The sequence below is a fragment of the Camellia sinensis genome, chromosome 2, assembly GCF_055761805.1.
Source record: "Camellia sinensis isolate YWXY chromosome 2, ASM5576180v1, whole genome shotgun sequence".
NCBI lineage: Eukaryota > Viridiplantae > Streptophyta > Magnoliopsida > Ericales > Theaceae > Camellia > Camellia sinensis.
In genome coordinates, this window is record NC_138962.1 from 55,588,096 (window position 1) to 55,600,778 (window position 12,683).

At 35.9% G+C, this 12,683-nt stretch overlaps 1 protein-coding gene across 1 annotated transcript; it reads left to right on the top strand.

The window, feature by feature from the left end:
- Positions 1-7,421: 7,421 nt before the first annotated feature.
- LOC145813744 (uncharacterized) lies at positions 7,422-8,640 on the top strand. Its single transcript, XM_082909663.1, has 3 exons — positions 7,422-7,650; positions 7,956-8,212; positions 8,311-8,640. The coding sequence occupies exons 1-3, from the start codon at positions 7,422-7,424 to the stop codon at positions 8,638-8,640; spliced, it is 816 nt and encodes a 271-aa protein (XP_082765789.1).
- Positions 8,641-12,683: the final 4,043 nt, after the last annotated feature.

The window sequence follows — 12,683 nt, forward strand, 5'->3', positions numbered from 1 at the left end:
TAGAAAATAGGGTGGACTTATAGAAAAAGAAAGAAACAACTATGGAGATCAGTTTTGATTGCTGGTTTGTGGTCCCTTTGGAAATGCAAGAATGATTGTTTGTTCAATGATTTGCAACCCTTTTGTGATGATCTCTGTGAGTTAATTAAAACTAGAGTGGCCCTTTGGATGAAAGCACATTCATTTGGGCAAAGGTATAAGGTGGATGAGTTTGTCTATAATATTCAACAAGTGAGAAGATGCTTATAGTTCCTCTGCTGAGTCTGTGTGTTGGGCCTATGTGGGGGAAACAGTGGAGGTGATTTGCTGTTATGATTTGTTTGCTTGTTCAATGATTTGCTGCTGTCTATTAAACTAATTTGCTGCTTTGATTTGCTTGCTGTGATATGTTGTGTCCTGTTTTGCACTGGTCTGCTGTGTTCTGTTTATTGTTGTGCTCTGTTTTGCTGCTGTGTAGCAGGGATGCTGTGTAGCAGAGTATTACATTGAATTAAGGTGAACTAGCAGGCTGGGGATGAATGGCTGAACTGAGGTTGCTCTGCTGCTATTTTCCTTGTTATGCTCTTCTGATGTTTCATTAATCTGGCTTGATGAGTTTGCTCTGCTGCTGCTGGTCTTGCTCTGTGATATGTTCTGTTGTTGGTCCTGTGTTTGTGGTATGCTCTGCTGATCCACTGTGGACTACTGGTATGCTCTATTGAACTGATATGGTTTGTTGATGTGTTGGTTTGCTATGCTCAGCTGTGGACTGTTTTGTTAAGGTGTTTTGTTCTGTCTCTTTGGTTGGTTGCTCACTAACTCAGGCAGTGCTAGCAAATGATAGGATAATCTTTTTGGTGCCAACCTAGTTGGAATGATTTAGCTTATAATGATACTTTTGTACCTTCCTCTCTTTATTTATGTATCTTGTATGTATCTTGTACTTTGCTCTTTCATCAATAAAGTTCTTTTTTTTTGTCGATCAAAAAAAAAAAAAAAAAACTTTAACTTGTACCTTCCTCTTTTTATTTATGTATCTTGTATGTATCTTGTACTTTGCTCTTTCATCAATAAAGTTCTTTTTTTTTGTCGATCAAAAAAAAAAAAAAAAAACTTTAACTTGCAATGAATTCAACAAATTCAGATTTAATAAAAAAATTAAATTAAATTTTGAATGGCCCTAGAAAAAAAATTTGTGGTTAAAAATAAAATAAAATAAGGGACGTAAAAGTTAATGGAATGGCCACGCATACAAATCAGTGGCCCTAAACCTCAATTGTAACACCAACTAGCAATGTGGTTGTTTTTGGAAAAACAATAATTACTCATAAAATTTAATTATAATTTTATTTAAAAAGGGAAAAGATGGTTTAAATTTAAAATAAAAAATTCTAAGCATATACGTGGGTGGGACTCATCAAATATTTATTTTATCCCGTGCATTGCACCTGTATTGTATATGTTTTGAACAAGTCAATTACTACTATAAAAATAAAATAAAATTTCAAATCAAATTATGTTATTTTCAAATTGAATTTTTTTTAAAGTTTTACACCAATAATCTAATTATAATATGTTATGATTCTTAATACGCTTGAGCTCAATTTGTGTGTAATTAATCATAATCAAGCATGATGTAATCCTAATAATCTCCAAGAAATAAATTTTGTAGTTCAGCATAGAATTTTAGGATTGTTTTTTTTCAAATGAATACTTAATGATAAATATGACTCTAAACAAATGACACCTTTGAAATTGGTACAATTTAATATTGTTGTGGATAAAAAGTTGTTGTAATCTTACTAGATTATTAGAACAAATACTTGTAAATTATCCTTTAATATTTATTTTACCCCATCGACACCTTGTTTACCAAGAGAGTGAGAGGGGAAAAGACAGAAAAGTTGTGAAATTGTTCTCATCAATTTCATAGATTGGATTTATAGAATGATAAAGAGATATGGTTAGTCAAAATTTTCAAAAATGTTATAATGACTATATTTGTATATTAAAACGTAAAAAATGTTATATAATTTTTTCTCTGTTATTTTTTCACGTTTAGATACATACAAGTGGGTTCCATTGCATTTATTAATGGGATTTGGGTTATCTCTTGTATGGATTGAACTTGCTATTAGGTTTTGTGGATCTCACAAAGGGCCATATTTAAATGATTTGGACTATGTATTTTATTCAATTATACGTGTAAATCATCAATTAAAAAAATCTTATCAGTCTTATCATCTTCACTTGCTAAACAAAATGGCAAAAATAAAGACAAATTAAAATTTTAATATTGATATATATATATACTAGCGGTAACTCGTGCGATGCACGGAAAAATAAACTATATATATTTTGTGTGATAAATAAATCATCTTAATCTTAAATTATATCTTAATAGCGACAAGTCATAATATTAAGCCATCTAGGTAAATGTTAACAATAATTAACTCACAAAATTTTACAATAAAATTTGAAATGCGTAAGAAATTATTAATTATAAAAATTATTGAGAATAATAGTATCACAATCACTTTTTTTTTTTTTTTGATCAGCAAAGAAAAATTTCATTAACAGCATGAAATTAGAGGTACAGGCAGATGACATGCATCGAGAGAGATTCGGAAAGTACAAAATACCCCTACTACTGCTACTCGCATCTATACAACCAACCCCTTGGCCTCACGATTTTTTTTTTTTTTAAACAAAAAAGTTAAGAAGAACTTAACTATAAAACAAAATACAAGACTCCCCACAACATCAACCCACACAACCCGAACCCAAACTAAACAAAACAGCCCAACTAAACAAAACAACACCCAATGTTGTTGCACTCCCATGCTGCTGAACAGCCAAGATCCATGCACGCCACCCAATGCCCACACCTCTGCTGACTCACCATCATCAGCCCCTACCTCTACTGACTCACCATCATCAGCCCCTTCTTCCACTCTGCTGTTGCCCCTTACGGACTCACCTACCACCTTGCTCCTGCCGCCATCATCATCCTCCACAATGGTCCGTCTTTACACTGGTACACCAACCTCCTAACCTATGAAACCATCTTTTAACTCCATGCTAGCAACCTTTTTTAACTCACACTGCCAGTCGAGCCACCCATACCCAGAGCAGAACCCAAAGCCACTGCAGATCCAAACCCCAATATCTTCTTCTTTCTCACACCCACGGCAGCTCCCCTGCTAGCCAACTTGCTGCTACCAACCATGCCACCCATCTGAACACCTACTGAGCATTCAATGCATTGAAACGCACCCAACGCCGAGACCCACTTCCACGCCAATACCCGCTGCCAACTCCACTTCTCCGCCCCTATGGTCGAACACACCCAACGCCAAACACGAACACACCCACTGCCAACTCCAGATCCATGGTCGGACACCTTTGTTCCGAACCAAACTCCGAACACACCCACTAGATACAACTGGATGAAGTACACCCCCCAAACATCCACTCGAAAAGGAGCGCTCGAATTGAATCTTAGATCTGGATCGAAGATTTGGATCTAGATCTGGACTCTTAGATCTTAGATCTGGATCGAAGCATCACCATAGATTCGAACCAACATTCATCCCTCAAACTCCCACTCGCACAGGAGCGCCCAAATGAAACTCCTAACCAGATTAGAACGACCTCTATTCCGGTCCAAAATCGACCACCATCTACTCTGTTCTGACCCCTATACCAAGCACCCCTAGTGAAAACAAAACATACAACTCCAAAGGGAGCTGGACCAGCAGCATCGAAACACATCTAAGTGGGAAAACATTGTGGGAATCAAGTTATTATATGGAAAAAACAACACACAAACAGAAGAGGAAGCTGGACCAGCCGACCGCCATAGCCAAAGGCGGCTATCGGCAAGCCAAAAGTGAGGCCCGGGGGTGGAGGTTTTTAGAGAGAGAGAGAGAGAGGTTTTAGAGAATACCACATCCAAATTCTAGTTCCTTTTTTGAGGTGTATCACAATCACTTGATAACATAAATAACTTGTATCAAACTAAACAAAACATTAAAAGAGAGAAATTCTATAAGCTCAGAAAAGTTATCATAAATTTACTTGGACTTTTAAATCAGCGGTGTATATTATTATTGTGGGATCAAATTATGAATGAATATCAACTTTTAATTATAATTTATAAGTAGTTTTTAAAAAAATTTAATCTAAGTTTGTTGCATTGCTTATAAAAAGAACTTCTCAAACAAATCATTAATTGATTATATTAGCAACTCTCTATCTTTGATTTCCTCTATCAATGACACACTCACATCATATCAAAGTATAAATCATTCTCCATAGTTTGAATAATACTTGCATAGTTCCTACGTCATTTTAAAAAAATTAATCAAGATAAGAATGTCATAGTATTATAAAAATTATATAAGAGAATAGTTTTAATCCATTTTAGTGATAAAAAAATGATAAAAAATTATTTGAATTGTACTTGAAAAAATATAACAAATGATAACTTTAATCATTATATACCCAAAAAAAAATTATATCAGTTACTCAACGAAAAAATAGTCAAATACAAATAGAGTCATGAACATTGAATGAAATCATATGGACTTTAAATTGATAGTATAATCTAGAAAATCAACTAATAATAACATAGAGATATTGACAAATATGTAGTACTTCCCTATCATCTTTGTATTATATTCATTAATTTCATATATTATATGAAAGTTTTATTCGTCTCGATCCTTTAATAAAATAAGGATCAAGAAAACAAATTTGATAAGAAATTGATTCTAAACTTAATTATTGAAAAAACAAAAATTTCAAATAGAGAATTTAGAGATAGGATTGGAGAAATACTATAACGAATGACAGCCTTATAAAATTTTTTTTTAAAAAAACATAACAATGATTTAATGCAAATTATTTTTAATAACTAATAGAAAGAATCTCAAATTATTACCTTTTATAAATATAGTGAAGAAAATTAATTTTGTGAGATTTTTGTGCTACCTTCTCCCATGTAGCCTTTATTATTTGTTTATTAATACTATTCTCATTCAGAGCGATAATTTTTTTTTTAATAATCTTTATCATTTGGTAGATGATAACGAATAATAAAAATTATCAAGAGAAGGTTAAAAATTTAATAGGAGATAAAAAGTTATAGATAAGAGCAATTCATAAGATAAAAAATTTAAAATAAAAAAAGATAATATGTGATAGGAGAAAAAAAATGAGTAAATCAATATAAAGATTTAAATATATATGTTTTTGATAGATATATAGATTAACAAATCATATCTTTATCTAAATTTTATTATTTTAATTTTTTGAAAATTAGTTATTTAATCTTTATCTTTATCTGTAGGCTATGAAATTAATCTTTATAAATTATTTATCAATTTTTATATGTTTATTTATCTATAAGTCATGAAATTATTTTTTTAAATAATTTTTAAACTTTTTATCTTTATCTATAGGTCATGAAATAAATTTTCATAAATTATTTATGAATTTTATATGTTTATCTATAATGAAATTAATTAAAGTACAAAATGAGGGGGAAAAAAAAGAGAGTAATTTTGTTTTTTTTTTTATAAAAAAAATCAATTATTTAATCTTTATCTTTATTTGTAGGCCATGAAATTAATTTTAATAAGTTATTTATCAAATTTAATTTGTTTATTTATGGGAAGAAATTTTAAATTATCTATAAGTTATGAAATTAATTTTTTTAAATTAAATGTTTATTTTTTATCTTTATCTGTAGATTATAAAATTAATTTTCAGTTTTTATATGTTTATCTATATGGAGGAATTTTGAAATTCAAATCTTTATCCACAAGTAATGAAATTAATTTTAATTTTAATTAATCAAACAAATAAAAAATGAAGAAAAATAGAAAACATGAAAGGCAATCAAAGAAGGTTGCCACATAGGAAAGAGAGTGTTTTAAAATTATGAGAATTTAGGGATAAATATTTGGAGGCTTTTGATAAAACAACTACATTTGGTTATATATATAGTATAGATATATTAGTTTTCATTTTTTAATTTGTAAAATCAAAAGATATATGCATATCTTAATTTTTGATTTTAAAACAAAAAGTTAAGGTGGGTGAACGTGGTGCGAGGAAATTGTGATGTGGAATCCTAATGTTCATAGTGGTGGTGAACGTGAAGTGTGGGTCTGCTGTTTTGGGATCCCATGGAGTTTATGGAATAAAACAACTTTAAATAGAATTGGGAAGGTGTGTGGGGAGGTTATTTGTATTAAAGGTGATATATGCAATCCAGAATTGTTTGAATATGCAAGGATTCAAATTTTAACAAAGTGTATGGAGCCTATTAATAAAGTAATCAATCTGGAGTGCAAAGGGTATTCCCAAACTGTGAGAGTGTGGGAACATTTATCTGGGGTACCACAGATATTGGCTGGGAGGAGTGAGAGCTCTATGAAACACGGAGGGGTAGGAGTCTGCAGTTCAAATAATAGTGAGAAGGTGGGTGTAGAAGTTATGGCGACTGATGTGGCTGTAGAAGATGATGATCGGGATGGTGAGTCAGCTAGGGAGCTGGACCAATCGAAGGAGGTGTGTATTGGGGTTGGGCCAGAAAGAGTGAGATGTAGCAATGAGGTGCAAATGGGGTCACCAAGGCAGTCTGAAACTGTAGTACTAGAGTCTACTGGCAGTGAGTTCGAGGGTATAGCAGATAACATTATGGAAGTAGTTGGGAACATAGGCAACGACTGTGAGTTGGTAAGTCAGAAAAGTAAGAAGCAGGTTGTCATGAAAGGTGCTGTTAAAAGCTTGAGTGGATCTAGTTTGCTCAAATTGAGGGTTCATCTAGAGGTGGTGCTGGGTCGGAGTAATGGGGTGGGCCTATGTAATGGGCCTGTGGATGTGAGGGCAGGGGGGGGGGGGGGGAGACGCAAACCCAAGGCTCCAAGGCTGGTTTTCAAAGAGGGCTTCAGGTTGAAAAGAGCCCTTTAATAATATGTTCTGACTTATCTGAATCACAGTGCAACGAATTGAGCTTAAGGAAAAAACTCCAGAAGAATAGTGGGAGGAAGAGAGTAGTTACGAAATCCAATGGGAAGAAAATCAGAGAGATGAAGCAGGGATATCTTAAGCTTCCAAAAAGCCATAATCATAGAGGAGCCTCTTCTAGTAAATTGGGACCGAAAGGTGCAATATGAAGAGCAGCAGCTGCGGCAGCATCAGGTGCAGTTCAACAGCTAGTGGAGTAGCTAGAAGCAGATCGTTGCTTAAAGAGGCTCAGGGAACTATTCAGATGGGAAAGTTGTTGGGTATAAACTATAAAGGTAAAGAAGAGGAAGTGTTGACCAAAATCTTGGACCTTAAGGCAAAGGATAGAGCAAGGAGGGAAGGGGATGTAGTTCCTGCGGATTAATAAGATCTTGGGGGGTCAGAGTTCAGTGCAAATGGTTATGATGACGCTACTAACATGGAATGTCAGAGGTTTGGGGAGAAAGGGAAAAAGAAGTAAAATTAAGAGGTTGTTGAAGGATAGAGGTATTGATATAGCTCTCTTTCAAGAGACAAAGAAGGCCTCCATGTTCGAAAAGGAGATCAAAGAGATTTGGGCTAGGGATAGAATGGAATATATGACTGTGGATGCTGAGGGCTCTGCTGGTGGCCTATTATGCATTTGGGATCCAGGTGTTTTTTAGATGTCAAGTTGCCGTTGTAATAGAAGGTTTGTTCTTCTCTCTGGGTCTTTATTCTTTTCTTTTGATAGTGTCTCGATCAATGTGTATACACCAAATGAAGTGGGCCAAAGAGGTAAACTGTGGGAGTGTCTTCTAAAGTTAAAGGAGGAGTATTCTAAGCCCTGGTATATAGGGGGGACTTTAATGAAATTAGAAAGATTGGTGAGAGGAAAGGCTGCTCTAGGAGGGATAAGGGGATGAAGGAGTTGAATGATTTTGTTGATAGAAGTGAGTTGAATGATTTGCCTTTATTAGGCCGAAGGTTTACAAGGTGTAATGCTAGGGAAGGAGAGAAATGGAGTAGAATTGATAGGGTTTTGGTGGATCCAAAATGGGTGGAATCATTTAATTTGAAATTGTGGGGACTTCCTAGAGTCATGTCTGATCATAGTCCTTTACTGCTAATGGAAGATGAGAGAGATTGGGGCCCTAGGCCCTTTAGGTTTGTTAATGCTTGGATGTTACACCCAAAATTCTTACCTTTTGTGGAAAAGTGGTGGAGGGAGCATCAGGTGGAGGGGTGGGCTGGGTTTAGGTTATTCCAGAAACTGAAAGAGTTGTAGCACTCAAAAAGTGGAATAGTAAAGTGTTCAATAATGTTAATATTAAGTTGAAGAAGGTAGAGGATGAGCTTCATATGATTTATTTGTTAGCAGAGGAAAGAGAGCTTGAAGAGGCAGAAAAAAGTAGAAGAAGAGACGCTAGAGTTGAGGCTGGATATTTAACAAGAATGGTGGAAAGGTTGTGGTTCCAAAAATCAAGGCTTAACTGGAATTTTTATGGTGATAAAAACACAAGATATTTTCATGTGTTAGTGAAATATAGGCAGGGGAGAAATGAAATAAATACTGTAACTGTTGGTGATGTGGTGGTTGATGATCTATGTAGAGTTAAGCTTGAGGCCCTAGCTTATTTTCAGAAGCAGTACTCTGAGGATTGACAGCATAGGTCTGTATTGGTAGGTCCATTTAAGTTAGTGAGGGATAGTCCTTGTTTGGATATGTTGGAGGCAGATTTTACTGAGGCAGAGGTATGGGTTGCTGTCAAGGGTTGTGATGGGAATAGGGCTCCAGGTCCAGATGGTTTTAACTTGGCTTGTGTTCAGAAACTGTGGAAGGTAATGAAGTCTGATGTGCTGAATTTTGTGTTCGATTTCCATAAGAATTATAAGCTGGTCAAAGGAATCAATAGCTCTTTCATCACTTTGGTACCTAAAAAGGAGAATCCAGTGGGGTTGGCGAATTATAGACCTATCAGTTTGGTTGGGTCGATGTATAAAATTCTGTTTAAGGTTCTTTCCTCAAGGCTGGAGGCAGTGATTCCTCAGATCGTAAGTGAAAACCAATCAGCTTTTATTGGAGGGAGGAATATTCTGGATGGTGTTGTGGTGGCCAATGAGGTTGTTGACAGTTGGAAGAAATCTAGAAAGATATGAGTGATTATTAAGTTAGATTTTCAGAAAGCTTATGACTCATTGAATTGGGATTTCTTACTCTCCATGTTGGTTAATTTTGGGTTTGGGGGAAAATGGGTGGAGTGGATTAAGGTATGTATTACCTCAGCTAGGCTATCGGTGCTTGTTAATGGATCTCCTACTGAGGAGTTCAGTCCACAGAGAGGACTGAGACAAGGGGATTCCTTGTCCCCATTTTTGTTTATCATAGCTGCAGAGTGCTTAAGCATTTTGTTCAATAGAGCTTTGGATCTGGGGCTGATAAAGGGGGTTAAGATTGGCTCTGATGGGTTAGTCCTTACTCATCTTCAATTTGCAGATGATTCTTTATTATTGTGTGAAGTTGATGTAATGGAGATAAAGAATGTAAAGAAGATTCTGAGGTGCTTTGAGTTGATAAGATAAATTACCATAAAAGTGTAATTAGTGGTGTGGGTATTCTAGAAGAGGAAATGTCTGAGTATGCATCAGTGCTGAATTGTGAAATTAAATGTTTGCCGTTCAAATACCTCGGTTTACCGCTGGGGGCTAACCCAAGGAGGAAAGCAACTTGGCGGCCTATACTAGATAAATTCAGAAGCAAACTAGTTGGTTAGAAAAGGAAACTGCTGTTATTTGCTGGGAGACTAGTTTTAATCAAATCTGTCCTGTCCTCGCTGCCTATATATTATATGTCATTGTTTAAGTTTCCACAGGGGATTGCTAGAGAATTGGACAAGCTTCAAGCTTGCTTTCTGTGGGGGGGATTTGAATTGAAGAGGAGGGTTCATCTAGTAAAATGGAAGGAAGTAGTGAAGCCTGTAGACCAAGGGGGCTTGGGGGTTAGGAGAGTGAAGGAAGTGAATAGTTGCCTTATGTTGAAATGGTAGTGGAGGTTTGGTGTGGAAAATAAAGCTTTGTGGAGGAGAGTTTTGAGTAGTAAATATAGGATTGAGGAGGGGAGTTGGAGCCCTCAAGTAATCTCTAATGTGAGATGTTCTAAAATGTGGAAGGATATATTATTACAATCTGAATAGAGTGGCAGTCTAGTGGTTATTTTTCTGGACAATTGTAAGGTGAAAGTGGGTAATGGTCATAGAATCAAGTTTTGGAAGGATAAGTGGTGTGAAAACTCGAGCCTTAAAGATGCATTTCCACTGTTGTATAGGGTGGTAGTTGATAAGAGAGTGACTTTATCTGATATGATGATCAGGAAGGAGGAAGTCGGTGAATGGTCATTTCAGTTTAGAAGGGCACTGTTTGACTGGGAAAGAGTGGAATTAATCAGGTTGGTGAGTCAGATTGAGGCAGGTCCTAATCTTAGGTGTTACTCAGAAGATACTCTTGTCTGGAAAGCCTCGGAATCTGGAAGATATTCAGTTCAATCTATGTATAAGCTATTGGTTGAGGGATCTAGCAATAGATGCACAGTTAGCAAAAAGGATTTAGGTTAAACATGTCCCACCTAGAGTTCAATTTTTTGGATGGCTTGCTTGGAAAGGAAAACTAAAGACGGCTGAGTTTCTGCACAGGATTGGTGTTCTGTCTGTTGGTGCATCTGTAGAATGTTGTCTATGTAAATCTGGAGCTAAGTCTCTTATACATGTCCTTCTATTTTGTCCAGTGGCTTAGAGAGTGTGGTATGAAATGATTAGATGGTGGAAGATTCAAGGAGCACTGCCAGCCTCAGTGGAGGACATACTTGAATGGTGGGCAGGGGTGGGTCTTAATAAAAAGGAAAGGTTGATGTGTAATGCCCTTCCTCTTATAGTGATGTGGTCTCTATCGAAACATTGGAATGAATGTTTATTTCAGGAGGTTGTCCCAAGTGTGGATGGAATTACGGATCTGATTAAGTTAAAAATGGCTGTGTGGTTTAAGGAAGTATTTGAGGAACACTTGTTCTCTGTTCATGATTTCATATTTAATCTACAGCGTATCAGATTTAGTTTGGGAGGTGGTGCCAGAGGGTGAAGTATATGATGAGGCCTATTTTTTCCTACCAGTCATTCTGCAGAATGCTTTCGGTTGGCATGCTAGGCTACAGAGTTTTGTCTCAATTTGTGCAGGGTAGTCTCTGCTGTGTGTGAGGAAGTTCTGCCTCCATGTTTTGGTGTTGGTTGGATTTGATGGAAATTGATGTGTGTTCTACTTACTCGATAGGAATTCAGTTATTTTAACCATTGCTACTTATTGATCTGTAGAAAATTCCTCTGCTGTTTAGGTGGCTCTCAAAGTGTTTTGTTGCTAGTCTTGCTGATTCAGCTATCTGAAGTTTTTGTGGTGCTAAGGTTTGGAGATGAAGGTTTGTTTGCTACAATTTTGATGGTCAGCTGCAATTTAAATGGTCAGCTTGCAGGTTTAGTTTGGTTTTGTTTCAGATTTGGGTGCTGAATGGTGGGCAATCTGCTGGGGTGTGCAATCGGCCTTTTTTGGTGTATGCTGCTAGATTACTCTCATGCTGTGTATTCTGTTTCTGTTTCTTTGGTTTTCCTCTATGTTGGATTCTCTCCAACTGGAGCTCCGAGCTTAATGTAGCTTCGAGCTCCTCTTTATTGATGTACTCTTTTTTATGATTTCATCAATAAAGATTTCTTCTTGTTGATCAAAAAAAAAAAAAAAAAAAAAAACAAAAAGTTAAAAGTGCACATATAATACATATAGCACAAAAACTGCACATAGAGTGCACAAATGGCATAACTAATGAATAGATAGATATATTTATTCTTAATTTTTTAATTTAATAGTAGACAAATATAAAATAGAATTGCAATCATTATAGCATTATTAAAATAAATTGACCCAAACATTTGCTTTCTCATTCTGTAAATTCAACCTACAAGATTAAAATAGCCACTCACTTCCACAACTTCTCCTTTCCCCTCTCCCTTCTCTCTCTTATTCTATAAAAAATAATATTTGAGACCCACACGTTTATACTTATAAATTCACCCATAATGATGTGACATAAAAGTTAGACCCACTATTATTAAGTGTGTAAGAAATTAAAAGTTAACATATATCCTGGCACATCATTATGAATAATTTTTGAGGATTACGAACATGTTCCTTCTATAAATTCAATCGATGAGATTATAACATTCACTTTCACTTCTCCTTTCTCCTTCCCTCTCTCTCTCTATGGCAAACAACAATGGCCACTGTGGTATCCATTGTGCTACCATTGTTCGCTACCGTGAATGCCAAGGGAACAATGCTGCCAACGTCAGCAATCGCTTTCTCAATGCCGCCGTGGAGGAGTCTCATCCTCCGGTGACTTTTTACTGTGCTGCTTACGGCTGCCATCGAAGCTTGCACTGTGTCGAGGAAGTGCTGGTCCAACTTGACCTCGCCGTTATCGGAGTCCTTCACTCGATGTACGTTGCTTCTATCGTTGCTGCCACTCGTCGTCACCAAGCTCTAACACCACCACCACCACCAGCAGCGGCCATAGATGAGGAAAACCTCAATAATAGAAAAGTGGAACAAGAGCCGCCGAAAAAGAAAAGGAGGAGGGTGAGGTTTTCGGATGTGCAGATTATGGAGATGGT